Raw genomic sequence first — 26,154 nt, 5'->3', positions numbered from 1 at the left:
ACTTTGGAAAACTATTTTCAACTCAGTTGTATGTGAGTCTATGGGAATGAGGAACCTAGAAATGTAACCATTCACCCAACATCTTTTGAGAACTACATGGCTAGAGTCAAAACTTGGGTTCCCATCCTGGTCCTGCCCATTTCTTGGTATGCGACCTTGGACATGTCACCTTTACCTCTTCCGTGACTCAGTTTCTTCACCTAAAAACTATTATAGATATATGACAGACCACCTGCCCTCATTCCCAGCCTTGCTGCTGGGCGAACGAAACGCTTCAAAAACGCTCACAAAGGGCAGCAAACAAGTCTATTATGGTGCTGCCTACCGCCGAGGGGTGGCCGCAACCCCGTCCCCCGCGCCCCTGCCCTGCCGCAGGAACAATAGCTCCCCTGGAGGCGGCGCCGGCCGCGGCCGGGGGCGGAGCCCTCGGCGCGGGAGCTGGGGGTGTGCGCGGGGCGGGGTCGCAGCCACCCCTCCCGCCGGCGGCTCCGTCACGCGCCCCTCACCGGGCGGGCCGGGGTCTTTGTGACGCGGTGGCAACGGCCACGGACACAAAGGGAAGGCGAGGAGGCAAGCGAGGGGCTGGGCCTGCCTCCGGCCCGCGACCCCCGCCCGCCGCGCTAGCGCCTGCTCGCTCCCCTCGCCGCGGTCTCCCTCACGCCGGCTCGCACCCTCGCGCGCACCCTCGCGCGCCCGCGACCCTCGCACGCGCCCGGACCCACCGACTCCGTCCCGAGCGCCGCGGGCCCGGGCCTGGCGGGTGCTGCGGGTGGGGCGGGGATGCTGAGGGGCTGCTCCACGGCTCAGCGGCGCGGCTGCTAGGAGGCGCCGAGGCAGCGGCGGGGCTCTGGGCGCGCGGCTGGATGCCCCCGGCCTGCGGCTCCCTGCGCTTCCCGCCGTCCAGGGGCGCCAGCCATGGGCGCCGCGGCCGCTGAGGCGCCGCTCCGGCTGCCTGCCGCGCCTCCCCTCGCCTTCTGCTGCTACACGTCGGTGCTTCTGCTCTTCGCCTTCTCTCTGCCCGGGAGCCGCGCGTCCAACCAGCCCCCGGGTGGTGGCGGCGGCGGCGGCGGCGGGGACTGTCCCGGCGGCAAAGGCAAGAGCATCAACTGCTCAGGTAGGACCGGTCGGAGCCGGCCCTAGGTCTCCCCACCCCTCCGTTGCCGCCTCCCTCCTGATCCCCGCGGTCGGCCGGGCTGGGAAAGACCCCGTCGTGGGGGTCCCAGGGAGCTGGGCCCGAGGGTGAGCGAGGGCGGAGGGCAGGGCGCGAGCGTGCGGTGTGGCTTGGGGACCGGCGCTGGGGATGGGAGTGGCCGTGGGTGCGTCCGAGTGTGTCGAGTGGCTGGGCGAGGGCGGCCCGGCGTGTGAGGAGGCGGTGGGGCCGGGGCCGGCGAGGCTGAGCGGCCAGCAGGGGCTCCTGGTGTGGTCGTGGGTGTGCTCGCGGGAGCGCGTGTTTGTGTTGTGAAGGCTCAGGGGAGGGAGGGCGGCCCCAGGCAGGGATCTGTGTGTGTGCGGAGTGCGGTGGGTGGGAGACGGCTAGGGGCTGGGCGGGGTGAGGGCAGGGAAGTGACCATGTGCTGATGTGCTGGGGAGGTTCTTCCTTAAGGTACTGGGGTCTCGGGGGTGGGGGTCGTGTGGATAAAGGGAACCGGTTGCCTTGAGGGCGCGGGTTGGCGATGCAGAGTGACCGTCTGTGTGTGTGTGTGTGTGTGTGTGTGTGCGCGCGCGCGCGCGGGTGTGTGTTCTTTGGGTTCTGAGATGGGATCTGGGGGCTTCGAGTGACCTCGGCTCTGTGGATAAGAGCAGGGAAAGTCCCAGGGCCCGGGAAGTGACCCTGTGTTTTTGTGTGTTGTGTGTGTGTGAAACCTGGGGCTCAGTCACCCTGGGGTATGCATTGAAGAGGAGGGATGGGTGTCCTGTAGCGAACCCCATTTGTGTTTTTTCAAATGGGAGGGGGCTTGGGAGTCATCACCCTACAAATCCTGTGTAGGGTTTGGGTGTAGAAAGAGGAAATTAGGTCTCAGGGAATGCCCTTGTGTAGCAAGGTGTAAACCTGGGTTATTAAAGTGGTGTGGAAAGAGAGAATTGGGTCCCAGGGAAGATGCCGTGCCTGTGTGTGTGTGTTTTGCGGGAGAGCCTGGATATTGGCAGCAGCGGGAGCAAGGGAGTGACCTCTCCCCTCTCTCCAAGGCCGATTGCCCCCACACAGCTGTTGGAAACAAAGAGCTTGCTGGGGCTTTAATGGATAACACTGGGGAGAGGGTCCCAGCAGTAAAGTTCCCTCTTCATTTCTAAAGGGGTCCCAGAGGCGCTCAAGTTTTGGCCCTGGGGCAAAGACAGGCATTCAGGTCTCATTTTTTGATTGGGGGGGATCTTCTTGGAGCTGGCCTAGCTGGTGATCATAAGCCACATCCTTGCTAACTTGCCCTTTTATCAATTCTGGTGCCTTCTCTTGTCTTCTTTAAACCAAGGCGGAGTAGGGGGAGGAAGGAGGAACATAAGGCCACTGGGAATCTGCCGGGCAACCTTTGTACCTTTGGGCTCTTGAAGGGGCATTATTTCTGGAAGAGTGAGGAAGGAGCAAGAGGAGCTCAGCGCAGATGCTTATGCTACCCTAAATGAAGCGAGCCTTTGGCCTGCTGTTTAGGTTTGAAGGCCTTACATCTTTTAATAATTTTCATATGGTAATGTTTTATGAGGGGAAGGGCAGTTTTGAGCACAGTAAACAATAGCATGTCCATTAAAAACATTTCCATCCGTGAAAAAACTTTTCCTTTATTTTTCTGATGTTGAACGGGATATGGGGTAATGCTTCATTACATAATCACACTTTAAGAATAAAAACCAGTTGTATATTAGAGTGCCTTTTTATGTAACAAATATTAATTATCAATCTTGTAAGTGATCACACCATGTTAATATTTTTCCAGTAATGTGTCCCGGGTATTTGTTTTTGATAAGCTAATTTGTTCTTAGGAAAATATAATGTATGTTGATGGGATGTTTTTGTGTATGCTTTCTAACTTGCATAGTTCAAGTTTTAAGAAAGGAAATAAAAGAAATAGAGGGTTGGATACCCTTGAGGATGTGGGTTGGCGATGCAGAGCGACTGTGTGTGTGTGTGTGTGTGTGTGTTTTCTTTTGGTTCTGAGATGGAATGTAGGGGCTTGGAGTGACCTGGAGTATGGGCAGGGAAAGTCCCGGGGCCCGAGAAGTGAACCTGTGTTTTTGTGTGGTGTGTGTGAAGCCTGGGGCTCAGTCAGTCACCCTGGGGTACTCTGCATTGAAGAGGAGGGGTGGGTGCCACGTGGTGTGGGAAAAAGGGGACTGATCTAGGGGTCATGGCCCTTGTTAAGCAGCTGTGTAATTTGGGGCAAGTTACTTAATTTCTCTTAGTTTCCTTTCTTTTTAAAAAAGAGACTTGGATTTAGTAATATCTGAGTGTTCTTTTAAGCATATTTATCACTGATATAAATGTCAATAAATTAAGCTGATCAAATAAAATGTTTCCTAGCAGTAAGATTTACTTGAATAAATGGGTCTAAAGCTAGAGTTTTAACTAAATGATACTTGTAGATTCTTGTAACTTTTTAGGATGAAGATTTGGGAACAATTCATATGGAAAAATTTTTTTTTTAGTTGCTAAATTTGAGAACCATAGTAATACAGTCTGGACACACACATCCATTAATGCAGCTCGAAATTGTGCATAGTTTTTTTTAGTAGCTTTTATTATCTAGGTATCCCCACACAAACTGAAGTTTGCTTAGTCAGGTTTTTTTTTTTTTTTTGAGACAGAGTCTCACTCTGTCACCCAGGTTAGAGTGCAGTGGCGTGATCCTGGCCGACTGCAACCTCTGGCTCCTGGGTTCAAGTGATTCTCCTGCCTCAGCCTCCTGAGTAGCTGGGACTACAGGCGCACGCTCCACCACCACGCCCGGCTAATTTTTTTTGTATTTTTGGTAGGGATGGGGTTTCACCATGTTGACCAGGCTGATCTTGAACTCCTGACCTCAAGTGATCCCCCCACCTCAGCCTCCCAAAGTGTTGGGATTACAGGTGTGAGCCAATGCGCCTGGCCTATTTCAGTTTTAAAACTAAATGCAGCCCTCGATTCCCTGTAGATACTCATTTTTGGTTTTGGACCATCATTTCAGCCTACTGTAACCTTTCTGGAGCTGATTCGGTCAGGTTGTGTGTGTTGGGTCACTGACAGGTTTTTTTCACTTGCAAACGTGAAGAGCAGTTCTATGGCTTCATTAAACTAATAGAAGTTGTCTAGATTGTGAAAAAGGGTGGAACCCTGCGACATACTACTGGAGACTTTCTACCAACTTGGTTGATGTTGTTACATTAGTCAACCACATGTTCAACTAGCTATGCATCCTGTTAGTTGAATTTAACAGATTTTCGAGCTTCTGCTGTTCAACATTTTCCCATTTTGTTCACTAGCCTATTATTTAAAAGATTCTTTCAGATTGTCTTGTTAGATTGTTATGTATATGTATCATCCTGTCATCCTCCCTTTTTCCATTTTAGTAATCCTGTTAAATAAAAAGCACATGTTGTATAGCCTGCCTTAATAAAGAGCTGATGGTGTCTTTCTTATTTTACTGTATTCGAAAACTTATTTATCCATTTTGGAATTTTTCAGCAGTTACATGGCAGGTTTACCCATAGATGTTTTTCTGGATCTGCATTCTGCCTTTTTTTTTTTTTTTTTTTTGAGACAGAGTCTTGCTCTGTTGCCCAGGCTGGAGTGCAGTGTTATGATCTTGGCTCACTGTAACCTCTGCCTCCCAGGTTCAAGCAATTCTCCTGCCTCAGCCTCCTGAGTAGCTGGGACTACAGGCGCACGCCACCACGCCCAGCTAATTGTTTGTATTTTAGTAGAGACAGGGTTTCACTATGTTGCCCATTCTGGTCTTGAACTCCTGAGCTCAGGCAATCCGCCTACCTCGGCCTTCCAAACTGCTAGGATTACATGGATGAGCCACTGCGCCCGGCCTGCATTTCCCCTTTTTTTCAAATTTGAGGATGTGTTTATTTTTATTTATTTTATTTCTGGTCTTCTGGCACCTTGTCAAGGTAGCTTAGATAATTAGTGGTAGTTTTTAAGGCAGATGTAAAAGTTTTTTCAGTATCATGGAGTGTGAGTGGTTTGGATCAGAGAGCATATTCTTTTGAAGTAGCTCTGTATTCTGTTACTGTCCCCTATCCGTGCCACTTACCTTAGAAGTTGATTTCCTTTTATCAGATTTCTGACCTCCCTAGCTTGAAGATCATGTTCCTTGATGAAGATGAAGCATAGGGAATTGGCCCTGTCGTCTCTTGATATTGCATCTTCCCTAAGCAGTGGGCCTTTGGTTTATCTCTTCTTGTTCTCAAGACTTTTTTGTTTGTTTGTTTGAGACAGGGTCTTATTCCTGTTGCCCAGGCTGGCGTGTAGTGGCGCAATCTTAGCTTACTGCAGGTCGCAACTTTTTGGGCTCAGGTGATTCTCAGCCTCCTGAGTAGTTGGGACTACAGGTGCATGCCAGCACACTTGGCTAATTTTTTGTATTTTTAGTAGAGACAGGGCTTCGCCATGATGCTCAGGCTGGAACAAGAGTTTTTTTGTTGTCATCTTGCCCCAGTTCTCCACTCATTCTGGACTTTAGACTTACTGTGATTAAAAGAAAAACTTTGATATTATATCTTTTTTATTTATGCTTTTTTAAAAAGCTAACTTACCAGAAAGTTCCTAGTTATCCAAAGAGAAAAAAAGCTTGGAAATACATGATATATGTGAAGAAAGATAAACTTGAATTCAGGAGACCAGGTAACCTTAGACTGACTTTTTTTTGTTTTCCATTTGTAACATGAAGATGATGATAGTCCTTTTTGGCTCTAGGGTATTTGAGAAGAACAAATGAGGCTAACCATGTGAGGCATTTCTAGTTTAGGGAATATGGTTAAAGAGGTAGAAGAACATATTGAGAGATCAGTTAGTGGCATTTGGTGATAGATATAAGGTGGAGAATTTGAAATGGGTTTTAACTAGGAGTGGGTCCTCTGGATTGTTATATGGTGGTAGGAATGGTATTAATGGGTGATATAAATGGCAGATTATGAGACATGCCTTATTTATGTCAATTCAGGATTCTTGGGAATAAAAAGTGAGTTTTTCTGATTAATGGGGAATCTCAGGCAGGGCTTTTTTCTTCTAGATCCCTGGTGTGTAAAATGTGGATGGATAATAATTAATTTAGCAAACCTTGATTGAATACTGCATAGTGTAATCTAATATACTGGCTGTTAAGGGTAATATATGAGAAGGATTTCCTGCTTTCAAGGGCCTTATAATCTTACAGAGGTGGTTAGCCTTTTACAGATATATACAGTGGAAGTTTCTTTTTACCACATCTGGGCTTGCTTCTCCCCCACATTCCCCATCAATAAGCATTTATTGAGCACGAACAAGATAGGATTTTCAAAAGGTGTACAGTTAAGTGGATTTGTATGGATTCACAAAATTTTACAACTGTCACCACTCTGTAATTCCAGAAAGTTTTCGTCATCCCAAAAAGCAACCCCATACCTATTAACAGTCATTCCACATTCCTCATGTCCCCTGTCCCTGGTTACTATTAATCTACTTTCTGTCTCTATGGATTTGCCTATTCTAGATATGCATGCAAATGGAGTCATATGAGGTGTGTTCTTTTGTGTCTGGCTTCTTTCCCTTAGCATAATGTTTTCAGTGTTCATCTATGTTGTAGTGTGTATCAGAACTTCATTCCTTTTTATGGCCAAATGATAGTCATTGTATGGATAAACCACATTTTGCATATCCATTTCTCTACTGATGGGTATTTGAGTTGTTTTTACTTTTTGGTTGCTATGGATAATGCTGCTGTTGCATTCATGGACAAGTTTTTGTGTGGACACATGTTTTCAGTTCTGTTGTGTATGTATCTAGGAGTGGAATTGCTTGGTTATATGGTAACTCTGTGTTTCACGTTTTGAGGAATTAGCAAATGGTTTTCCAAAGTGGCTGCACCATTTTATATTTCTACCAGCAATGTTTGAAGATTCTAATTTCTCCAACATCTTCTCCAACACTTGCTATTGTCTGTCTGATTTTGGCTATCCTAGTGGGTGTGAAGTTCTGTATCAATGTCCTTTTTATTTATATTTTCCTAATGACTATTGATATTAAGCATATTTTAATGAATATATTGGCTATCTGTATATCTTCTTTGGAGAAATATCTATTCAGATCCTTTGCTGGGCTTGATTTTGGCATCTTGGAGTAATCATTCCCTTAGTAAATCATACTAATCAATTCCCACAGCAGGCACACAGATGCTCAAATGCTAAGTTAGCTCTCGTCGTTTGTGTATCATTTGATTTTTCTGCTTACTAAGCAAGAGTCAGTTGTATTTGTTTTCAAACTTATTGATACGAGTGGTAATTATGAGTATAATTTAATAAATATTACTCAAATCAATGAAATAAAGATTACAAAAAGCTGTTTTTACGGAATGCTTTGAAAAGACTTGATAAAGCCGGGCGCGGTGGCTCAAGCCTGTAATCCCAGCACTTTGGGAGGCCGAGGCGGGCGGATCACAAGGTCAGGAGATCGAGACCACAGTGAAACCCCGTCTCTACTAAAAATACAAAAAATTAGCCGGGCGCGGTGGCGGGCGCCTGTAGTCCCAGCTACTCAGGAGGCTGAGGCAGGAGAATGGCGGGAACCCGGGAGGCGGAGCTTGCAGTGAGCCGAGATCGCGCCACTGCACTCCAGCCTGGGCAACAGCGTGAGACTCCGTCTCAAAAAAAAAAAAAAAAAAAAAAAAAAAAAAAAAGACTTGATAAAGACAAGAAGCTGAAAGAATTACCCTGAATGAATTAAATTATGGTCAAGACAACTGAAACAGAATGGAGAAACCCTGTAACTTTTGGAAGGATTTCGCAGAAAACATTGCAAGTATTTTTAAGCCCCTGTTCTACTTAAAGGAAAGGAAAACGGACATTGTAGTTCTAATGGATTATGGGTGTGATTTATCCAAGGAAGTGGGGAACTGCCATTGACAGACTTATACTCAAAAAAAAGGTCTTGGTGGTACATTGGGAAATGAATGTATAATTATGTATTTAAGACTAAAATGGCTAAAATAGGTATTATTTTAAATGGTTTCTGCCTTAACTGACTTTTTTGATTAATAGATCAATGATCACTCTTGTATATGTTTGAAAAGAGGATTTCCACTGTACAAGGTGCCCTAAGGAAGATACAGATACGGTGTCATGGGAATGAATAATTTCTGATTTGTAGTAATCAAAACTGGTTTCCTGGAGTAAGTGGCACTTGAGCTGGGCTGTATGGGGAGAGAACATCACCTGGAAACATCAGACACACTTTTGCCTGAGGCCTTTGCTGTTGATGTTCCTTTGGCTTGGAATCTTCTTGTCCCAGTTCCTACAGGTGTTTGCTCTAATGTCACCTTCAGTGGTGCCTTAAATTACAGCCTTCTCCACCCTCCATCCACAATGTCTTTCTCACACCGTAACCTTCCTTCATGCTTTTCCTTGCTCCAGAACACCTTTTCCTGTGTGACATACTGTATATTTTACTTGTTTTCTGTCTGTATGTAGCTCTGTGAAGGCAGAGATTTTTGTCTGTTTTATTTACCGCTGTAGTGACAGTGCCCAGATTGGTGTCTGGTACAAAGTTAGATGCCCATTACATATTTATTAGTGGAATAGATTAATGGCTGAATGAACATAGAAGCTGAACATAGATGAATGAACATAGAATACCTCTTAAAAAGGGTATTCTAGGCTGAAGGAATAGCTTTAGGAAAGGCACAAAGGTGGAAAAGTGAAGGGAGTCTTTTCGAAATACTAAGTTGCGGGGATTAAGGCAGGAGATTATGCCACCACATTAAGGTCTTCAAGGCCCATCTGCAGGTTTGGCATTTGGTTCAAAGACATCAAGAAGCTTTTAAAGGGTTTGAGTGACATTGTGGTTTTAGAAAGCAAAGTCTGAAATTGGTGAAGATGGAATGGAGAAGGGAGGAGACTGGGGGTACGATGAAAGATAACAGTAGAAATTGGAAGAATTGAGAGGACTTGTTTAACCTGCACAGGTTTTTTGTTTGTTTTAATTGTTGTTGTTTTTTGAGAGGGAGTCTAGCTCTGTTGCCAGGCTGGAGTGCGTTGGTGTGATCTCCACTCACTGCAACCTCCACCTCCCAGGTTCAAGCGATTCTCCTGCCTCAGCCTCCTGAGTCGTTGGGACCACAGGTGCGTGCCACCACACCCAGCTGATTTTTGTATTTTTAGTAGAGACAGGGTTTCACCATGTTGGCCAGGATGGTTTAGATCTCTTGACCTCGTGATCTGCCTGCCTCGGCCTCCCAAAGTGCTGGAATTATAGGCATGAGCCACTGCACCCAGCCTAGTCTGCACAGTTTCTTTAAAAAGTTACATTGGTTCTTAGCCATTAAAAATCTGGAGGTTTCACTTGACAGTCTATTTTTCTGCCTACTCTTCTTCTTCCTTCTTCCTTCTTCCTCTTCATCTTCTTCTTCTTCTTCGACAGAATCTTGCTCTGTTGCCCAGGCTGGAGTGTAATGGCTCGATCTTGGCTCACTGCAACCTCCACCTCCCATGTTCAAGCGATTCTCCTGCCTCAACTTGCAGAGTAGCTGGGATTACAGGTGCACACCACCACACCTGGCTAATTTTTGAATTTTTAGTAGAGACGGGTTTTCGCCATGTTGGCCAGGCTGGTCTTGAACTCCTGACCTCAAGTGATTTGCCCGCCTTGGCCTCCCAAAATGCTGAGATTACAGGCATGAGCCATCACTTCTGGCCTGCATTCTCTTCTAAACTTGGAGGCACTGTCAACATTGGGCTTTTATTTCCACATTGCGAAGTCAGTCAGTGCTGTCTAGTGAGGCATGAGCTCTTTACTTTGCCCAGTTCTCAACCAGCCAGCCTCTTTTATTGATCTTTTTCTGCCTAACCTTCTGGATCTCCTCCTATAGATGGTGGAGTGAATTGTGATACTCTTTGAGATGGAGAGCCTGTCTGGAGGAGAGTCAAAATTGGTATATATTCCCTCATTCCTATTATTCATAATTACACGGTTGGATGGGAGACTGTATTTCTCCAGTGCCTAGTTCTTCTGGTCTGAACTCCTCTCCTGCCTGTACTCCTTGTAACTTCCACTGTATTGTTCTTCTTTTTAACTCTTTCCTTGAATCCATTTCCTCCTTCTTTGTATTTGAAACCTACCCTGCTATCTCTGATTATACCATTGTCCTTGAAACACTATCTGATGTTTTTATGTCTATTTTTTCTTTTATTAATTTTATCCCTTAAACTTTCCCTTTTCTCTCTTTCTAAATTCTTTAGGTGGATATAGATCATGATGTTTCTTTAATTCCATTGACATTTATGATAAAATTTCTCTCATCATTGTGAAACACATGAGTTTATATATGTTACAGATGTATTGTTTCATGATTTTGCATTATGGGCCAAGAATGTGTTATATGGAATCTCTGGGTTTTCATATTAAAACTAGGTGTGGCCAGGCGTGGCGGCTCATGCCTGTAATCCCAGCACTTTGGGAGGCCGAGGTGGGTGGATCACCTGAGGTCAGGAGTTGGAGACCGGCCTGGCCAACATGACAAAAACCAGTCTCGACTAAAAATACAAAAATTAGCCGGACATGGTGGCGCATGTCTGTAATCCCAGCTACTCAGGATGCTGAGGCAGGAGAATCACAGGAACCTGGGAAGTGGAGGTTGTAGTCAGCCAAGATCACACCATTCCATTCCAGCCTGGGCAACAAGAGAGAAACAACGTCTCAGAAAACAAACAAACAAACAAGGTGTATCTTTGTATCCTAGTATGAAAACAAATTTTGTGAAAGACTCATATCCAGAAGAGTTATTTCCTTGACTTCTCAGTCTCCATGTTATATTAACTATTAGTTTTACTTAAGTTTATTTTTATATAATTTCAAACTTAGAAAAATGTAATAGTATACCCAGATTCCCCAATTCAGATTTTACCACATTTGCCTTAAATCTCTCTTTCTGTATCTATTTTTTCTCTATCATCTATCTGTCTTTTTTTTTTTTCCCCCTGAACTTGGCTCTGTCAAGTTGGCCCCTACCAAGGGGAGAGGGTTAATTTATGTTTTATATTAGTTCCATACTTTACATTTTTTGTTTTGTCATCTCCTCTTAATTAAATAGTAAAACTTCCGCTTATAATGATAGGTTTATTTTTCACAGTTTTTCAGTTTTTCTTATATTTTTGTTATTCTATGTAAGGCATATACATTGAACATTATCTTGTATCATAATTTGTTGTACTTTTTACCTTTGTATAGAGTAGATTTCAAGTATCTCCTAAAGTTATCATAGGACCCGACCTTTTCTGGATTTGTGTTTATATTTTAGTTTTTAAGTGTTGGGATTTGTCTCCCAATAGAGTTATAGATCATTCTGCTTTCAGTTTCTTTCAACTCATTTACATTAAATTAAGTAATTGATATCTGTGCCCTTCCATCATCATCTTTTTTCTAAAGTGCACAATCCAGTGTTTTTGACTATAGTCACAAGGTTGTGGAACATTTTCATCTCCCTCAAAAGGAACTTTACTTTTTTTTTTTTTTTTTTTTTTGAGACGGAGTCTCTCTCTGTTGCCCAGGCTGGAATGCAATGGCGTGATCTTGGCTCACTGCAACCTCTGCCTCCCGGGTTCAAGCGATTCTGCCTGCCTCAGCCTCTCGAGTAGCTGGGATTACAAGCGCCTGCCACCATGCCCAGCTAATTTTTTTATTTTTAGTAGAGACGGGGTTTTGCTATGTTGCCCAGCTGGTCTTGAACTTCTGACCTCAGGTGATCTGCCTGCTTCAGCCTCCCAAAGTGTTGGGATTACAGGCGTGAACCACCGAGCCTGGCCAAGGAACTTGACATTCTTTAGCAGTCACTCCCCAATCCCCACCTCTCCTCATCCGGCCCTAGGCAACCACTGACCTACTATGTTTTTTTTTTTTTTTTTGAAACAGAGTCTCTATTGTCCAGGCTGGAGTACAGTGATGCAATCTTGGCTCACTGCAACCTCCGCCTCCCCAGTTCAAGAGATTCTTGTGCCTCAGCATGAGATTCAGATGCCTGTCACCGTGCCTGGCTAATTTTGTATTTTTAATAGAGACAAGATTTCACCATGTTGGCCAGGCCAAGTTCGTCTCAAACTCCTGACCTCAGGTGATCTGCCTGTCTCGGCCTCCCCAAATGTTGGGATTACAGGCGTAAGCCACCAACCCTGGCCAGGATTTACTATCTTTTGCTGTAGATTTGTCTATTCTGGATATTTCATATAAATGGAATCATACAATATGACCTTTTATAATTGGCTTCTTTCACTTAGCATGATGTTTTTAAGGTTGATCCATGTTGTAGGATGTATCAGAATTTCATTCCTTTTTGTGACTGAATAATATTTCAATATATATTTGAATATATAATTCATAATAATACCACATTTTGTTTATCCATTTAACATCCATTCATCTCTTGATAGACATTTTTGTTGTTTTTACTTTTTGACTATTATGAATAATGCCACCATGGATATTCATGTACAAGCTTTTGTGTAAACGTGGTTTCATATCTCTTGGGTGTATATATTCCACCTAGGAGTGGAATTGCTAGGTCAAGTGGTAACTCTATGTTTAACATTTTGAAGATTTGCCAAACTGCTGTAAATGGTTGCAGCATTTTACATTTTCATCAGCTGTGTGTGAACATTCCATTTTCCACATCCTCACCAACCTTTGTTGTCTTTTTTGTTATAACTAACCATCTTCATTTAAGTTCCTATTTGTTATCCTTCATTTTCCCTATATATGTGGTTTCTTTAATGGAATTTAAATTCTCAGTTTCTTTTAAGCTGGATTGGGAGATAACTTCAACCCATTTATCCCCCTTCATTTTTTACATTGTTAGAAAGCTTGTTTTAACTTAACTATTTTCTTTATTCATATTATTATGTTATTGGCTTCTTAGGAGCTTGGCATACTTCTCATGTACTTGGAAATTCTATGCTTAAATCTTAAAATTCTCTCCTTATATGCTTTTAGTTTATTAGGTGACTTAATTTATTATAAATCTTTTGCTACTATTGAAATTCATTTATTTTTAAAAAGTATCATTTATTTTCCATGGCTCAGTAGCTTTGTCATTTTTTTCAGAAGTCATTTAAGGTTCTAAAAGTTCTTAACATATTCTTGTACCTTTAAAGACTTTGGCAGGTTATTATATTTTCAACCACAGCTCAATTTCTCTCATTTTTGTGCAGATATTGAGTCTGTCTTTTCCAGGGATTAAAAAAGGGAAAAGCCCACACCTTTTTTTCTTTGTTATAAAAGCAGTATATAGTCTGTGTAGAAAATTTGAGAAATATGGAAAAATATGAGGAGGAAATCTGTGATAATTGCCATTCTCTTCTTTAATCTCAGTGTTTATGCTAAATTATTTCATTTTTCATCAGAAAGATTTTGAACTTTTTTTTTTGTTTTGTTTTTGAGACAGAGTTTCACTCTTTTTTCCCAGGCTGGAGTACAATGATGTGATCTCGGCTGACTGCAGCCTCTGCATCCTGGGTTCAAATGATTCTCCTGCCTCAGCCTCCTGAGTAGCTGGGATTACAGGCGCATGCCACCATGCCCAGCTAATTTTGTATTTTCAGTAGAGATGGGGTTTCACTATGTTGGCCAGGCTGGTCTTGAACCCCTGACCTCAGGTGATCAGCCTGCCTCAGCCTCCCAAAGTGCTGGGATTACAGGCGTGAGCCACAGCGCCTGGCCTGAACTTTAAAAAAAATATTCATGTTGTTTTGCTTTGCATTTTCTGTTGATACTGGAGCCACTGTTGTTCAGAGGTCAGATCTCCTTTTGGGATATTTTATTTTTATTTTTTGAGACAGGGTGTCTCTCTGTTGTCAAGGCTGACGTGCAGTGGCATGATGGCTCACTGCAGTCTTGACCTCCCAGGCTCAATTGATCCTCCTACCTCAGCCTCCTGAGTAGCTGAGACCACAGTCGTGTACCACCACGTCCAGCTAATTTTTTAAAGTTATCTTTTGTAGTTACGGAGTCTCCTTGTTTTGCCTAGGCTGTTCTTGAACTCCTGGGCTCACGTGATACTCCTGCCTCAGCCTCTCAAAGTATAGGCATGAGCCACTGTGCCTGGCTAGGGATTTTTAAGTTCAGTTTATTTTTGCCTTGTCAGCTTTCATTTAATATTGTTTTGCACGTGAAACTAAACTGCTGATGCTGCTGTGTCAATTCTGTTTATAGCCCAGTTGATGATTCTTTATTGTTCACAAGTCAGCTCAATCTTTTAGTGTCCTATATTTGTTTTCTATAGCTTTTTTCCTTCTCTTTATTTTATTATTTTTTTAAATTTAATTTTTATTTATTAGTATTTTTTGAGACAGGGTCTCACTCTGTCGCCCAGGTTGGAGTACAGTGGCACCTCTGCCTCCCGGGTTCAGGCAATTCTTGTGCTTCAGCCACCTGAGTAGCTGGAATTACAGGTGCCTGTCACCACATCTGGCTAATTTTCTTTTGTATTTTTAGTAGAGACAGGGTTTCACTATGTTTGCTAGGCTGGTCTCGAATCCCTGGCCTCAGGTGATCCGCCTGCCTTGGTTTCCCACAGTGCTGGGATTACAGGCTTGAGCCACTGTGCCCAGCCTCCTTCTCTCTCTAAAGTGGTTTGAGGTGTTTTCTAGGTGGTACACTTGTGTTTACCATTGTTTACTTCAAGCTTATACCATAAGAACATCCAAATTCCCATTTATTTAGACCTAGTTTTTTTTAAAAAAATTATTCAGTGTTTTACAACAAAATTTGTCAGGGTTTCTGGTTATGGTAGTGTCTTTTTAAGTTTGTTTTTGGTGGTTTCAGCCAAAGAGTAACAGTCAGTCTTCTTCATAGTTTGCAGTGTTCTTTTGTAAGGATCTCTTATAACCATTGGAATCCTATAAGGGACTATTATACTCTTTTTTTTTTTTTTTTTTTTTTTTAAATTCTGAGAAACTGGGATTCTCAGATTTAGCACTTGGCCAAGATCATATAGTTACTTTTACTTAATCAAATAAGTGGAACCCGAAGTGTGGAACTCTTTCTAATGCACCAGAATTTTGTGAAGTCTTTAAAAAATTCTCTTTTTAAAATCATTAATACCAGGTTTTTCAGTGCCAGTATGCAAGTTGTTGTATAGATTTTTGTCTTTGTGGGTGATTTTGCTGGGTTCTGGCTACCTCCTATTGTACTTAGTGTTGGAGACACTAAGGGATAGTGGTTAGAAATAGAACCAGAGGACAGGGTTCTTGTGTTTGGATTATTGATTTAAAAAATAGTTTAATGAAGGAAATGGATTGAATATACCTGCAAAATCTTATATATGTAAGCAGGTATATGTTTCAAAATAATGGGAGTAAAACTGTGTGTATGGTTTTACAATGTGTGTGTGTGTTTTTCCACAATAGGTCTTGTTGTCTTTTCATATCACTACGTGTGTTTCTACCAATGTCTGTATAGTATTATGTCAATAATTTAATTCCCAAAAGATGGGCACTGAGGTTGTTTTCCACTTTGGTTTTACAGAAAATGCTGACTTTAACAATCTTGGACATGGGTTTTTATATGTTTTTCTTTTATATCTGTTATAATTTCCTGGAAATGTTGGATAAAAGGATAAAGACAATTAAAATGGCAATACATATGGACACATGAGAGATCGTGCCACTGTGTACTTCCACAGTTTGTTTGAGTGCTCATTTTTCTATGCCTTCTCCAGAACTGGTGCTATTAAAAAACAATAGTGGCTTACACTTAATAGAGTACTTATGATGTGTATTATTATTTTGCTCTGAGTGCTTTCTATACCTTTAATCCTCCATCAGAATTTTGAGATAGGTACTGTTATTGTCCCCATTTTGTAGATGAGAAATGGAGGCACAAGTGGTAAATTACTAAGCTCACACAACTGTGATAAGTGGTAGAGCCGGGATGCTGAACAAGGTGGTCTGATGCCAGGGTGTGCCTCTTAAAAAGCATATTATAATGCCTGTTTATAATTTTTTTATTTTGATTTTTCCAAAATTTAGCATGATTTATATGATTTAAAAATTTTTATTTTTTATTGAGATAATTTTCATAATGTAAAATTCAGCATGTTAAAGTATATAATTCAGTGGTTTTCGTACATTTACTGTATTGTACAATGATCATCACTATCTACCATCTGATTATAGAATATTTCTATCACCCCAGAAAGTTTCTACCTTTTAACAGTCAGTCCCACTACTCCCCGCCCCCATCCCCTGGTAACCACATAGAGACTTTCTCTGTGGATTTATTTATTTTGGATGTTTCATATAAATAGAATAATATAACGTGTAGCCTTTTGCGCCTGACCTCTTTCTTTTAACATAATATTTTCTTTTCCTTTTTCTTTTTTTTGGAGACAAGATCTCTGTTCCCAGGCTGGAGTGTGGTGGTGCAATCACAGCTCACTGCAGCCTTGATCTCCGGCTCAAGTGATTCTCCTATCTCAGTCCGCCAGTAGCTGAGACTACAGGCATGCGCCACCATGCCCGAGGAATTTTTGCATGGGGCTTTCACCATGTTGCCCAGACTGATCTCGAACTCCTGGGCTGAAGCAATCTTCCTGCCTTGGCCTCCCAAAGTGTTGGGATTACAGGCACGAGGCACTGCACCCTGCCTGCATAATTTTCAAGGTTCTTATATACTGTAGCATGTAATTGCTTTTTTTTTTTTTTTTTTTTTTTGAGAGGGAGTCTGGCTCTGTCGCCCAGGCTGGGATGCAGTGGCCGGATCTCAGCTCACTGCAAGCTCCGCCTCCCGGGTTTACGCCATTCTCCTGCCTCAGCCTCCCGAGTAGCTGGGACTACAGGCGCCCGCCACCTCGCCCGGCTAGTTATTTTTTGTATTTTTTAGTTGAGATGGGGTTTCACCTTGTTAGCCAGGATGGTCTCGATCTCCTGACCTCGTGATCCGCCCGTCTCGGCCTGTAATTGCTTTATCTGATTTTAAAAATCATACAAATTTGTTGTAAAACTCAATTCAGAAAAATACAGAATAATGAAGAAGGTTTAAATTCTACCAAGAGATAACTGTGGTTCCTATTTTGGTGAGTGTACCTTCCAGATTTTTAAAATAGGCATTAAAAAAGTTTGTGTTACATACATTTTAAAAAGTCTGCCTTTAAATGTGTCATGTCAGGAAATATAGAGATTTTTCATCATTAATTTTAATAACTGCACCATAACAGATTCAGGTTATGGTTTGCCAAGCTAGTGTCAGAACCCCAGAGATCAGAAACATCCGTGAGGGAGAGAATGTCACAACCATGACATCTTTGGCTAGGACTGGCGAGGCCTGGAAAGACCCTGAGGGCCTTAAACACTCAACTTTGGACCCAGGCCTTTTCTTCCATCTGATCTTGCAGTAGTTGTTCTCCCTGTCACCTTGCCTGGAGAGTCCTGATACAGGCATTTAGAATTGAAGTAGGCAGCGGGGGAAGATTGCAGGAGTGGGGGTGGAGGATTGACAGGAGCAAAGTGTGGTTTAACAGGGTAGTTGGCAGTAGTATGCAAAATGGAATGCATCAGAGTCAGATGATTGTGTGGCATATGTGAAATTTCTTTCATTAAGTATAGCTTAGAGAAGTTTTAGCTATCTCTGCAGTTGATGCTTTTTAATATTAATGTAAACTGCTTTTAGTTTTGTATCATATAATATTAGGTAAAGTTTATTTTTCCTCCTCATATCTTTATACTAGAAGATAACTAATGTGATTAGTAAACAAGTTGAAGAGGATTTAATTTCTAATTCTTCTGATTTTCTTGGACTTGAAGTCAACAATTGCTAAATCTATTGCTTGATTTTATACCCTGGAATGTATTCTCAGTGATTTGTGTCATTAGAGGTGCCCCTTAGATTGGTTGGGAGTTGAAGTCATATCTGGGAAAAGAAAAAAAGGGAATCTTTGTTGTATAACTACTTGTTCTAGGCATGATTGCCTTTGCATACATTATCTAATCATTACAATATCAAGGGAAAGTATTATTTTAAAAGGAGGACTACCACGTGAACTTGGCCCTTCCTGATCTTGAAACTTATGCTTTGCGTGTGGTGTAGCAAACTGTCTCTGGGGTTGTCTTTGAAATCACATTGAGGTTTTTTTTTTTTTTTTCCCCCGTTAAATAATAACCAATATAGAAAATTGAAAAGGGGAGCAATCACTCATTGTTCAACTGCTGTAACAGGTTACTGTTACCGGTTTTGTTTATTCCTGGCTGGATTATCTTATATGTATGGGGTGTGTGTGTGTGTGTGTGTGTGTGTGTGTGTGTGTGTGTGTGTGAAATGAGTTTCACTATATTGTCCTGGCTGATCTTCAACTCCTGGTCTTTCTGCTTCAGCCTCCAAAGTAGCTGGGACTAAAAGCCTGCATCACAGTTCCTGGCAGGTTTTTCATATAAAATCATAGTCTATGTGTATAGTTTTGTGTTCTGCATTTTCACTTTAACATTCATAAGCTTATTTCCGTATTATATAATATACATCTTTAAATAGCTTTATAATATTCCATAGTTGTACCATACTATTTCCTGGTGTGCAGTATTTTAAATATTTTAATATTTTAAATGTTTCTGCTATTTTCAGTATAGAGATCATGGAATTGTTTTGTAGGCAGGTGGGTACAGGTTCAAGAACAAACTGGGCTTGTTCTGGGAGTGAAACCATCCAGCAGGGTCCTGTCAGATTGGATTGGTTTGCTTTTCTGAAAAAGGGCAGATTTCTCCAAATACTACTGACATCTAGACAGTCAGTATAAACTCATGAAAATTTTTTTTAAAGGACAAAGTGAAAAGTTTGAACATGTTCTGTGGGGAGTCAATACAGAATCCACTAGAGATAACTAAAGTTTTCTACATGTTAATAAGGCCTTAGGGAACATTAATTTATAGGACTTTCCCCAGCAATGCTCTGAAGACTGGAAATAGCACTAGCAAAAACAGATGACATGGCTTTGATATGGTTGGGAAAACTAGGTTTGAAGACTCGAAGTGGTGGGTGTGAATGTGAATACTGCCAGAGAATGAACAAAATGAGATGACACATGGGATGATTGAAGCAGAACATTTACTATACAGTAGGGATCCTTTTGTCTTGGTCCCACAATAATTTGGTAGTTATTTGGTTAATTGGGGAAGTTATTTAAAGTAGGGAGTCACAAAAATGATTCATAAATGCATGTAACGTTTTATTTTAACATATACATATTTATTAAATATTTTGAAAGAGGGTCCATACTTTTTCTTTGAGAATGGTTTCCTCTTTGCTCTGTATCCCAGGCTGGAGTGCAGTGGCACAGTCTCACTCACTGCTACCTCTGCCTCCCAGGCCCCAGTTCAAGCAATTCTCCTGCCTCAGCCTCCCGAGTAGCTGGGATTACAGGCACGTGCCACCGTGCCCAGCTAATTTTTGTATTTTTAGTAGAGACGGGGTTTCATCATGTTGGCCAGGCTGGTCTTGAACTCCTGACCTCGCGATCTACCCACCTCGGCCTCCCAAAGTGCTGGGATTACAGGCGTGAGCCACCGCGCCCGGCCTCCTCTTTCTTGAACAAACCACTTGTATAATACATTGATTACAAATTGCAGTTTTAATCCCTTTAAAAAGGAAGCTAAAGACCTGTGGATGCAGAATTCTAAGTGCAACTGTAGGTTTTTTAAAAAAGTAGCTCACCTTATTCAAGTCTTTCAATTTAGTTTTCATAGAAGTAATTTATTTTCACTCATATGAAATGTTGAAATCACATAATTGTAGTATCAACTACATAGGCTGGGTAACTGACTCTTGAAGCACAAGAACAGCTACCCTGGTTGGAGCTAAAGTGCTCATGGATGTTCTAGAGAGGGTCTAGTAGCCTTGAGAATTCATTGTGCCATAGGCATTGTTCTGTAGGTTTTATAGAGAATGCTACACTTCGGTTAATCTGGAGAGTTGATTAAGTTGTAGATACGTTCTAAGAGTGTTATTGACACAGATTGGGCAATAGGAGAAGGAAAAAGGAGTGGGTAAATTAAAAGAGGTCAGAAAATTGAGGGGATAATGAAGACTGTTTGGTTACAAGGGGAGGCCAGAAGTATCAACTGTTCTAGAAAGGTCTTGAAAAGGATTGGAGGACTTAAGAAAAAAGCCATTGAAACTGAGGTTGCTTTGGTCTTGAAGAAGAAGAGTTGCTATAGGAAGAAGGAGGAAGTGAGGCCTGCTGGAGGTTAAGGTGCTATTAAAGGAGGGGGATTTAACATAAACTTGGAATCAATATATTTAAGTCCCTCTATTGAAATGGAGAATAGCTGTGGCAGTGTGTTGAGATCTTTTGAGACTGCCGATTATTTGACTAGTTTTCCTTATAGTGATTGTGTCAGAGAATTAGATGAAAAAAAGTCTTTGCTTTCCCTTTACTGTAGTTTTCAACTGGGGATAATTTTGCCCCTCCCCCTCGACCCCCCACCCCCCCATCCCAGGACGTGGTGAGACAATTTTGGTTGTCAGAGCTGGTGTGGTCCTACTGGCATCTAGTGGGCAGAGGTCAGGGCTGTTGCTAAACAACCTCCAGTGTACAGGATATTCCCTACAACAAAGAATTATCTGGTTCCAAATGTCACTGGTGCCTAGATTGAGAAACCCTGATTTCTATTGTAACATCTAATGAAGTTTATTTCCTTTTGGCTCTCCATGAGTGTTAGCTAACTCATAAGATCCCCAGAACTACCTTCTTTTTAGTGGAAGGGTGGTAGAAAAGTCGTATCATTCTGGAAGGCTGCTGGATCTCATTTTGAGTCAGAGCCTGAACCTAGTTGTTAATGCCAGAAGTTGGGAATTTGGGCAGCTCAGGTTCATAGAAAGCAGAGTTTCTGCCACTAGTGTGTATTGTTTCTGAGCTTTGAAATGTTAATGAAATTCTCGAGACAAGTTGTACATTTTGAGAATTGTGGGACAGATTTAAAACAAGAGCAAAATATTTTGTTTTGAGCAACTCTTATGAGTGTTTCTTTGTGTAAAACATTTCTCTTTGGAGAATTGATTTTTGAGGGCCTTAGTAATGGCTCATCCATTTTACTGAATTTTCATTTTGGTTTCAGGAAGGCAGGTGCATAATCATAATCATTGACAGGTAGTAGAGTGTCCTCTTGATGCCTGGTACTGTACAGAATACTTGAAAAGAAGGAACATTCAGAAGATGATCCCAAAATAGATTCCTTCTGTATTGGGTTTAAGCTAAGGCAGTGATTCTGTTCTCAAATTTGTTAGGAATCAGCTGGGTGTGGTGGCTCAGGCCTGTAATCCTAGCACTTTGGGAGGCTGAGGTGGGCAGATGGCTTGAGCCCAAGAATTCAAGATCAGTCTGGGCAACATGGTGGACCCCGTCTCTACAAAAAATACAAAAATTAGCTGGGCATGGCAGTGTACGCCTGTGGCCCCCAGCTACTCAGAAGGCTGAGGCCCAGCTACTTGGGAGACTGAGGTGGGAGAATCACTTGAGGCCAGGAGGCAGAGGTTGCAGTGAGCCATGTTCATACCACTGCACTCCAGCCTGGGAAGCAGAGTGAGACCTTGTCTTTAAAAAAAAAAAAAAATTGTGAGGAGTCAGAACACCAGCAAGTCGTGGGTCTCTTGATAAATTAATCTTATCATATGGTCTCTGATGTAGCACAAAAGTTTTTAAGACCATTGCTTAGAAATATTTATCTTATTAAATTTACACACAGTCATTCTATTGGGAATTATGTTTAACTGCATGTATCAGTGGTGTGACCAGTGGTGGCTTGTATGATAAGGGCTTTTTAAAAAATGTATTCATTTATATACATTATTTTCTGTAATGGTAAGTCTGGGAAGAGGAGATCCACAGGAGGTATGGTGATTTCATGATTCTTCCATCTTACTGTCTTGCTCCTGGTCTTTGTGCTGTGTCATCTTTTGGCTGCTGCAACTTTAGGCAACAGATTTGCTCTCCAGTCAAGGGAAAAAAAAGAGGAAGAATGAAGGAGAAAGGGACAGTACCTACATATGAACACAGATTGAGGGAGGCTGAGAAATATATGTTATTTAGTTGGGTACCTTGTTTCCCTGAACAAAATTGGAGTTCTCTTACTAAGTAAGAAGGAGAGAATAGATCAAAGGTAGGCGTTAGCAGTGACTGCCACAACTACAAAACAATTTAAAATGTCCATTCATGAGCTTGTGACGTTCATGACCTGACCTATGTTCTCATGAAACGTTGTTGGAATATTTGTATTAGTATTCCTTACCTATTTGTTGAACATACTTTTACTGCTAGCCAGCAAAATATCTGAAATCATCTGATGTTAGTTGATAGCCAGCAACAAATCTGAAATAATCTGATATTGAAGGTTTAAGAAACATAAAGGAAAAAACCCCTTAAAAATGAGAACAGTTTTTTTGTTGATTTTTTTCCTTTGCAAATGAGAAAATTTCATATTTGATTTTAATGAAGGTACACTAGTCCAGGACACCAGTGTTCCTTTGAGGAACATGGTTTTGGAACCACTGATACTAATATTGTTTGTGTGTACTATGAAATTACTTTCTCTCTACTTTCACTTACATTGTTTTCCTACATAAAAACATTCTCTTTTCTTTTCTGTCTTTTAGTATTACTCATATGTTTTGGGCAATTAGAACATTCTTTATTTAAAATATCTTCTCCAAATTCTTTATTATGATCCTATATTAGCTTTATTATGATAAAAAAGCCTTATTATTTTTTCAAGGTCAATACAAGTCTTGTTTTTTCTGACACTACACCCTATGCTTCAAATCCAGTTTTGTCCCCTACCTCTTGAACTCCTACAGCAGTCATAGACTGTATGACACATTTATCCCCTTAATTATAGACTGTATTGAATTCATCACAATTCTTGCATATATTAGCAAGATCATTCCCTGTTACATTTTTTTCCTGTGTGTCCAAAATTCTTAGCATAGTATTAAGTACCTAGTAGATGCTTAGTAATTGCTTTCTGATGATAAACTAATCACATTTACGCATTAACACACATGAAACTAGCATGGATTTGATAGCAAGATAGGCATAAAATAAAATATGACTAATAACCAGAGTAATCAGAATTTCATGACTTTTACCCTTACCTATTAATAATATAGGACCTCTAGCTCCCTCATAAATGCCTCCCTCCAAGATTTATTCCAGGAGTCACCAAATTGTGTTTGATGTGTGCTCACTAATGCATTCTGGCCACTGCTACATGACACCTGTCTTTTTCTTCCTGTGCTGTTTGCTACCTCTGCAGTTGCACATTGGTACCTCCTGTCAGATATCAGAGGTCTACCTCTTTGCCTGACACTACTATCTCCTTGGTCTTGTGCGGTCCTGCTAGATGCATTGCTGATATTCGGGGGCTGTTGATGTGTCCCAGCTCCTTTCTCGCCATGTATTATGTCTTGTCATGTGAGCATCAAAGCAGAGCTTGTCACTTCATTTTTAGTGAAAATCATTCTTTAGTTTCTTTGTTGTAGCTCCTCTGTCTCTGTTATGAGTTCTTGGGGCTAGCTGGAGGAGCAAACCAAGTCTTGAGAAGGGACTATGCTTGGGGTCACTTCTCTTGTTCAAGGCTGTGTTTATGGGACCAAGCTCTTTTTTTTAAGACAGAGTCTTAGTCTTTCTATCAGGCTGGAGTGCAGTGGCACACTCTCTCCTCAGTGCAGCCTCTGCCTGCTGGGTTCAAGCGATCCTTCCACCCCACCGTCCCAAGTAGCTGGGACTACAGGCATGTACCACCAAGCCCAGCTAAGTTTTTTATTTTTAGTAGAGATGGGGTTTCACCATGTTAACCAAGCTGGTCTCGAACTCCTGACTTCAGGTGATCTACCTGGCTCAGCCTCCCAAAGGCATGAGCCACCGCACCCAGCCCATGGGACCAAGCTTTTCTGCCTCACATTAGCAGGGATGATTATTCCCCTAAAGTATTCTGTAGTCCCTCATACAAACATTCCTTGGGGTTACCACACATGACTCTTGGTGGCAGGGATGGTTTAGGTTCTAGCTTGCAATCCACTGTACCTGTAAAGTACAACAGATAAAACATTACAATTCAGGAGTCTCAAAGTGGCAAATCATAACTCAGAGCATTATCTTGCCTCACAGACAAAATAAAAACTTGACTTATTCTTGTTTTTTTTTATGTCTGATTGTAATAGAACCCAGTGTGAACTTTAAGCCTACAAAGAAAGGAGAAAAGACAAATGCACTGTATTTCATTAGTCAAATTGTGCAGTTCTTGTTTCTCTAGCCCCTAAAGTTGGTTAAGTTCTTAGTTGAGCAGATATTGTACATTTTTACCCTCTTTTCCAGGGCAGTTCTTTATTAATATTTTGTTATCTTCCTTTGGTCTGAAGATGTGTATTTGATAGTAAATGGAACCAGACCTTGTTCAAGTTCCTAGCAGAAGTGTGGGTAGATAGGGTGAAAAATCCTTTACGTAGGATTGAGCCTCAAGAGCTAAAGCAAATGGTCAAGGGGGAAAGGGAAGAGACAGCAAAAATGGGGAGGTAAGGAGAACCAAGGACATAAAGCTTCCTACAGCCAGGGTGATGAGGAATGAAAGATGGCCTTCTCTACCTGGAATAGTTTGTGGCACAGTAAGAATAACAAAATGCTTGTGTTAGCTTTCTCTTTAAGTTTCCAATCATGTCTTTTTTTTTGTAAATGCTTGAACTTTAATCCAATTCTGTACACCTGAGATCATTTAAGGAAAATAAGCTTTTGTAACCCACCTGAGATCATTTAAGGAAGATAATTATGATTTTTTTTTGTAACCCACCTACACGTGATCCTACCCTTGTAAAGTGCTTAGTTGACAGTGACTACTCAAGTAAGTACTGTTGACTATCAACTCCTTAGGGATTCAGGTACTTGATTGCCAGCTCCTCGGAGGGTCAGCTGGGAGTGGGAGACCCAAGACACCACTGCAGAGCAGTGAGAACAAATGGGGTAGGGAGAGGTAATGAAATGTCACTAGGACAGTTGTCACCGGACGTAGAATTCCCTTGACTTAGTTTACTGAGTCTGCTTTGAAATCTAGAAATAGAAAACAACCAGGAATGGGGATAACTGGAGAAGTGCTCCCTTAGATCTCTTTGCCAGGACCTCATCACGATCTAGAGATACAGGAGTCCTTGCTCTTTTCCCAGAGTCTCAGCTTTTGAGCAGGAGAATCAGGAGTTAACCTAGGACTCTCTCTGCTCCCAGACTCATGTATTCACCACTAAACTGGGATTTTTTCTTTTTTCTTTTTTTTAAAAACAGTCATTTGTTTATTGTTTACCTAAGTGCATTTGTTTTTGTAAGCTCTCATTTCCCATAGAAAGGATATGAAAATTGCATTGTAGTGATTTTCATCCACTTTCACTGATTGGCAGCTCCAAGCACAACCTTGAAGCTTAATTTGATGCTTAATGTTGGAGCAGGAGCAAAATGACCACAGAATGCTGATATTGTTGATTGGCTCTGCTTGCTTTGATAGAGTCAACTTAAATCAGTCCATTAAAAGTTTTAAGTCTAGTAAGATTTTGAATCTCTTTAATTCTGTATACATAAATGCTCCATATTTATTGTCTGAAATTCAAATTCACTGTTCTTTTGTAGTTAAAATAGTTTGTCTAGAATTAATAATGATCACCCAAAATTTATTCTGAATACCAAAAGAATTAAGATAATTTTTTATCTCATTTAATTAATATTACTGTTAATTTTCGTTAGCCTTAAAAGTAACTTACTAGAAAAATAACCTAAAATGTTAAATAAGAAATAGTAAGATTGTTATCTTAAGGTCTTAGAAGGCCAAAGAGAAGAATTCTACAGATTTACCTTTGGAAATTATGTTAAGTCCTGAAATTTCGAGTTCTATTTTGAGTTACTTTTAGGCTCATTATTATGCAGGATTCTGTTTGGGGAATATTGAGCATTTTGTGTCTTACAGAATTTCTTTTTGTTTATT

General features: G+C 41.5%; 1 protein-coding gene across 3 annotated transcripts in view; it reads left to right on the top strand.

Annotated features, from left to right (window-relative positions):
* Positions 1-484: 484 nt before the first annotated feature.
* TMEFF1 (transmembrane protein with EGF like and two follistatin like domains 1) overlaps positions 485-26,154 on the top strand; it is a 101,551-nt gene continuing 75,881 nt past the window's right edge. For all 3 annotated transcript variants that reach the window (XM_050761508.1, XM_050761507.1, XM_050761509.1), the window contains exon 1: positions 485-1,114. In XM_050761508.1, coding sequence (XP_050617465.1) covers positions 916-1,114 — 199 coding nt within the window. In that variant the 5' untranslated portion in view covers positions 485-915. The remainder of the gene's footprint in view (positions 1,115-26,154) is intronic.

This window comes from Macaca thibetana, chromosome 15 (assembly GCF_024542745.1).
Source record: "Macaca thibetana thibetana isolate TM-01 chromosome 15, ASM2454274v1, whole genome shotgun sequence".
NCBI classification, from domain to species: Eukaryota; Metazoa; Chordata; class Mammalia; order Primates; family Cercopithecidae; genus Macaca; species Macaca thibetana.
This window is presented reverse-complemented; position numbering and strand designations above follow the sequence as displayed.